A 6301-nucleotide genomic window follows, 5' to 3' on the forward strand; every position below is an offset into this window, starting at 1 on the left:
TCGTTAAGTATATTACGTCAGATGCCCTTCGTTGCTACGAAAAAATACATTCAGTGACATTAATGACAATTAATGTTTTAAAAATTATAAAAGTGATGACTTTCAATCGTCAAATATTTATAAAAACTGTGTGTTTAATGGTACTTACATAAATAAATTACAATAAAATTTTGGTTTTGAACAGTTTTATTCATGAAATAATCGCAACAAATTGCACTCGACCTCTGAAATTAATATAGAATTTTTGCTCTCGTGACACTTTGACATAATTTCACTCGCCTTCGGCTCGTGAAATTAAAACTGTCAAAGTGTCACTCGGGAAAAATTCAATAATTTCAGAGCTCTTGTGCAATTACTACTGATAATGTATTCACCCTCACTTCTGCTGTACAACTGCAACTACGACTGAAAAAACGCAAAGTGTACGCTGCCTTTGTAGATTATAAGAGGGCTTCTGACTCCATTATCCATCATTTGCTGTGGCAAAAGCTATTTGGCCTTGAGGTGAGTTCTAAAATAATAGCCATTTTGAAAAACATTTATGATAATGCTAGGATGTACATCAAAACTCCAAACGGCTACACAAGACCATTTGATATTTCAACAGGAGTCTTACAGGGTGAACCTTTGAGTCCACTATTATTTAGTTTATTTATTGCGGATATAGAACAGTTTTTTATTAGTCAAGGATCAAAAGGTATCTCCATTGATAGCCAAAATCAAATAATAATCCTATTGTATGCTGATGATTTGGTCATTCTTTGTGACTCGGAAGTTGCACTCGGTAAAAATTTAAGTTATCTAGAAAAATACAGTGACAAAAACCAGCTAACTGTAAATGTTGGCAAAACCAAAATTCTTCCATTTGCCCGAAGCGGTCAAATTGGCAATAAAGGCGTTAAGTTCCTATATAGGAATGAAAAAATAGAAGTAGTTAACAAATTTGTATATCTTGGAGTCACCCTAACCACAACATCACTTTTTAAAGCAATGGCCGATACAACAGTGAAAGAGCAAAACACGCAATTGGTAACGTGATAGGTTTAATGGCTAAAACCAAAATGAATTCTTGGACATCTCGTGTGCAACTTTTCGATTCGCTAGTTCAAAGCCTTGTTATGAACTGTGTGCCCGTTTGGGGAATGAGATATGCTGACCAGTTAGAAAGAATACAAATAACTTTCTTTAAAAAACTTTTACATCTCAGTATCAATACACCTGATTATGCTGTTAGGTTGGAGACAGGAAGAGTAAAAATATATTTTGCTATTTTCAAGCTAACTTTAAATTGGCTCATCAAGCTATCGCAAATGAATTATTTAAGACTTCCTCGTATTTGTTTCCTGCGTCAGCTTCAAATTTCTTCAGCAAATAATTAAATAAATACGAACAGATACAATTGGGTCTCACAGCTTAAGCAATATTTTCAAATATTAGACTATGAATTTTCTTGGGATGAAAATATCTCTAATTGGCTATTAAGAAACAAGAGAATCATGTTAAAAAAGTATATGGACATGCTTCATCAAGATGACGTTCAAGCAGTTTCCATGTCAACATTCTCAACTATTTACAAACATTTATCCGTAGATACCTCAGTACAGAAATATCTGGAATTTCAAATTCCCATAAAATACATTCGTACCATGGCGCAACTTCGAACATCTAATCGTTATGTGTTAAAATTTACCTATAATGGTCAGTGCCGTATTTCCCATTACGCAAATTACGCCTAGGCGTAAGGCGGCAAAACTGGGGAGGCGGCAAAATTTCAAACAATTATCAGGAAAACTCTTAAACTGAAATTATATACGGGGCCATCACCCAAAATCTATTTTACGTATAATACAGCTAAAAATGAATGAATGTTTGGTAGGTTTCCAATGAAATCTAAAGTCTCCGCCCCGCCGTAACATGGTCGGGCAGAAGTACAATTGTTGGGAATGATTATTTTATCTGACTGTAACAAAAGGATACCGCTTATCTGCCGCAAAGAAGCCGCTTTAGATAAGAGCCGCGCTACTGATAGTAGTCAAAGGAAGTCGTAAGTGAACGTCTCGATTTTTCTAGTAAACTACTTAACTACTGGAAATTCCTAGAACATTCAGGAAACCCTGCCGGTAGGTATATAAAGCGAACAGTTACAGCTGTGTGCTGTGTGCTATCACCAGACAGTTGAAGATATGAGTGAGAGAGTGACTAGCAGACAGATTGGCTAGACAGAGTGGTTTTAGTAGTGAGATAGTGTTAAGTAAGTGTTATTAGTTATTATTTGTAAAGAAGTAGAAGAGTGAAGAGTATTGAGTATTAGAAATCTGTAAATATTAGTAGGTAAATAGTGCAAGTATTGTTATACTTATAAGTGGACTTGTTGAAATAAAGTAGTAGTTTAAAGTTTTAAAGTGAGTTGTTGGTTTATTGAAGAACGAAGAACCCACGGAAAATACGACGGGTAAAAGTCGTAACAATATTCAATATTGTTCATCCCAGTCAGTTAGTTTAAACTGTTTAAAGTGTCGAGTCCAGTGTCGCAAAATTTTCAACACTATGAGTGACGGCCGAAAACGATTAAGTGGAGCGCAATAGGGTTTTTCATTCACAGTCATTTGTTTCGAGCTTCTGTCATGTGTCACATAATATTAATATATCTACGTCATACGTTATTGATATATACCAATGATACAAACCAAAGACGTATGGCGTAGATATATTAATATTATGTGACGCATGACAGAAGCTCGAAACAAATGACAGTCGATGAAAAGCCCTATACAAGACGCTTGCTGAGGAAAAGCGGAGAAAACTTCATGCAGTTTTAGACAAAACAAAAAAATTAAACAACTATTTTTTAATTAAACCTACAACTACAACTTCCAAAGCGCAAACACATGATTCGGATTCGGAATCGGAGACTGTTACTGCTGTGTCTGCTGTACCTATACCACCAGATAATGCGGAAGCGATGGACACGGAGCCAAGTGAGAGTGAGTATCGATTATGTCATTATGTGAATAAATGTGTTTTTTAACTACATTGCTACTCTTTGACTCTTTGGGCATCTCTTTGGCTCTTTGGCATATTTTAAATTTTCATTTAAATGGAATGCCCTGATTCTGATTGCCCTGTATATTTTGGGCTGAAATGAAACATCATTTTCTCAATTTTCGACACTTATATGGTATCCTCGTTTCTTCGTACGTAACTGTTAATAATTGTTAGTCCTATAAAAAAAATCATTGGGGGTAACTTTAAAACGGTAAACACAAATTTTAAAATTACCATCTCGTTTATGATATGGGGGAAAATAAAAAAATTACAATTTTGAAATGACTTCATAAATCCTTAATTAGTAGAGTTACAAAAAAATGTTTGATGTAAAATTTTATTTATGAAAGTTTTACAATATTATACCATCTTCGATTATCAAAATGCAAATTTTTAGTTTAGAGGCATATTCGCATATTTTATTGTTCTAGGGTCAGAATCTAAAATAGAAGCATCTGCATGTGCATCAGCTTCAGTAAATCCACAATGTTTACAAGCAGTTATCAGTAACGACCCTGCCGAACGGAAGGCCAACGATGCTACTATCGATTATTTGTTGTCCTTACCAAATGAAATATGCCAAAATACAGATGAGGATTTTTCACTAACAAAAACTGTTATTGGCAATAAGACACGGTATCTTACTAAGAACGTTTTCCGTCGGAAACTTGCCAATGAGGAAGAACAACCTCGTAGATACTTAATATATTCACCATCAAAGAAATCCCTGTTTTGCATTCCATGTCGTCTTTTCGGAGGAACCTCAAAAATGGCCACTGATGGCGTAAATGATTGGAGTAATGTAAATAAAATTTTGAATTTACATGAAAACTCCCACGAACACGCCAAATCCCAAGTAACCTTATTGCGGCGTCAACAAAAGCAAAACCAAATTGATTCATTGCTGTGTCAGCAAATAAGACTCGAAGAAGATTACTGGCGAAAAGTGTTAAAGCGGGTGGTTGCAGTGACTAAAAAATTGGCTTCCAGAGGTTTACCGTTTAGAGGAACAGTTGAAAAATTCGGCAATCCAAACAACGGAAACTTCATGATGTGTCTGGAGCTCATAGCGGAATTTGATCCGTTTTTAGCCACGCATGTATCTCAGCACGGAAATCCGGGAAGTGGTAAAACGTCATACCTCTCATCTACAATATGTGAAGAATTTATCGACAATGTCGACTGAGGTTCTGAATCACATTATGTCCGAAATTGGAAAGTCAAAATACTATTCAATTATAATTGACTCAACACCCGACATGGCACATATTGATCAATTATCCGTAATCATCAGATATGTTACAGAAAATGGAAAACCAGTAGAGCGCTTCGTTGGCTTTTTGCCAAATGTGGGACATAAATCTGAAGATATGGAAAATGCTGTAATTTCTAAATTGGAGAAGCACAATTTGGAATTAAAACATTGTCGAGGTCAGTCCTACGACAACGCTAGTAATATGTCCGGCTGTTACAGTGGTTTTCAAGTAAGGATTTTGAAACGCAACACGCTCGCTGATTACCTACCATGTGCCGCCCATTCATTGAATTTGTTTGGCGTCTGCGTTGCCGAATGTGCCGGAGAGGCTGTAAGGTTTTTTGAAACGGTGCAGAGCCTATATACTTTTTTCTCGGCGTCTACTCGTCGTTGGGAAATTCTACTTTCCAATTTAAAACCCGGCGCTAAAATTCCAAAACGGGTCGACGGAACAAGATGGTCTGCACGCCATGATGCTTTAATGAGCTTACGCGGGAGCTGGAGCAATTATTTAAATGCTTTGACAACAATTGAAGAAGCGGTTTCAGAAAAACCAACGGTTCGAACGGAGGCAGCTGGGATTAAACGTCGCTTAAACCGTTTCGAATGTGCCTTCATGTCGGTTTTTTGGGAAGTGATATTAGAGCGTTTCCATAAAACCAACAAAACTCTTCAGGGCGTCGATATCGATACTGGCGACGTAACTAGACTCTTTTTATCATTGATAAATTTTGTCAAATCTTTGCGAAATACTGCCATGTTTGAAACGTACATTGACAAAGCCAAAAATATTATGGATGAAAGATACGATGATGACCATCAAAGAAATCGGAGACGTAAACTTTTTCCAGATGAAAATAGGGATGGTGACACAATTCTGACAGGAAGGGAACAGCTAAAAGTGGACACATATTTTTCTATACTTGATAGGGTTTCAATGGAACTGAACAAAAGATATGAAGCATATGACAGTGTTTTCAAAAAATTTGGATTCTTTTACGTTATAAAAGAAAGTTCGCAAGAACAGTTAATCAAAAGTGCCAGGTACCTACAGGAATGTTATAAGGACGATCTGGAGGATGCGTTTCCAACAGAATGTTTGCATTTCTCGGAACTGTTAAAAGAAACAGACATAAAATACGAAAAATGCACTTTATCAAATATACTCTCGCACATTCGACAATACAATTTGGAAGCAGTTTTCCCCAACGTTGAAATCGCCCTACGTATATTTGTTGCTATGGCTGTCACAGTTTGTTCGGCGGAGCGCTCATTTTCTACCCTCAAACGATTAAAGACGTATTTAAGATCAACAATGGAACAAGAGCGATTAAATGCATTGACAATTTTGACGATAGAATCTGATTTGACAACAAGCTTAGATTTTGATAATATTATAAACTCGTTTGCGGCTATGAAATCCCGGCGAAAACTAATATAATATTATTATAGTTCATATATTTGTGAAAATAAATATTTAAATTTAAAATTCTGGTTTTATTGCTGTTTTTACCTAGCTAACCTAAGGGCGGCATTTTTTAACTGGCGTAGGGCGGAAAATTGGTAAATCCGGCACTGATAATGGTATAACATATCATATACGACCATCTGAAATCTGTACTATTTGTAACACAAACAAGTTGGAAACTCTTGAACATTTACTGTTTGAATGTCCCATTTACAGTTCGATGAAACCAGTGAATATGGCCCCCCTTAATAATTGCACCGACCTTATTGTTTGTCTTAATAATGTAACTATAATATCTGTGAAAACAATTTCAATATATATTTGGAATATCATAAAACTTAGATCTTTTGTTTTAAATGAATAAGCTTCAGTTTCTCCTTCATTGGTGTTTATTAAAAAAAACAAGTTCTCCTTTTCAGTTACTGATAGCGATTAACTTTTGTTTAAATTTGTTAATAGTTGCTTAAGTTCTAGACTACTTGTTAATTATATTCTGTACTTCAGTTTCTCCTTCATTGGTGTTTATTAAAAAA

At 35.6% G+C, this 6301-nt stretch overlaps 1 protein-coding gene across 1 annotated transcript; it reads left to right on the forward strand.

The window, feature by feature from the left end:
* The first annotated feature begins 1704 nt into the window (after positions 1-1704).
* Positions 1705-4231, forward strand: LOC126881907 (zinc finger MYM-type protein 5-like). The gene is made up of 2 exons (XM_050646634.1): positions 1705-2984; positions 3477-4231. Exons 1-2 carry the CDS (start codon positions 2963-2965, stop codon positions 4229-4231), a joined length of 777 nt encoding a protein of 258 aa, XP_050502591.1. The 5' UTR covers positions 1705-2962.
* Positions 4232-6301: the final 2070 nt, after the last annotated feature.

Source organism: Diabrotica virgifera, chromosome 3, assembly GCF_917563875.1.
Source record: "Diabrotica virgifera virgifera chromosome 3, PGI_DIABVI_V3a".
Lineage (NCBI taxonomy): Eukaryota > Metazoa > Arthropoda > Insecta > Coleoptera > Chrysomelidae > Diabrotica > Diabrotica virgifera.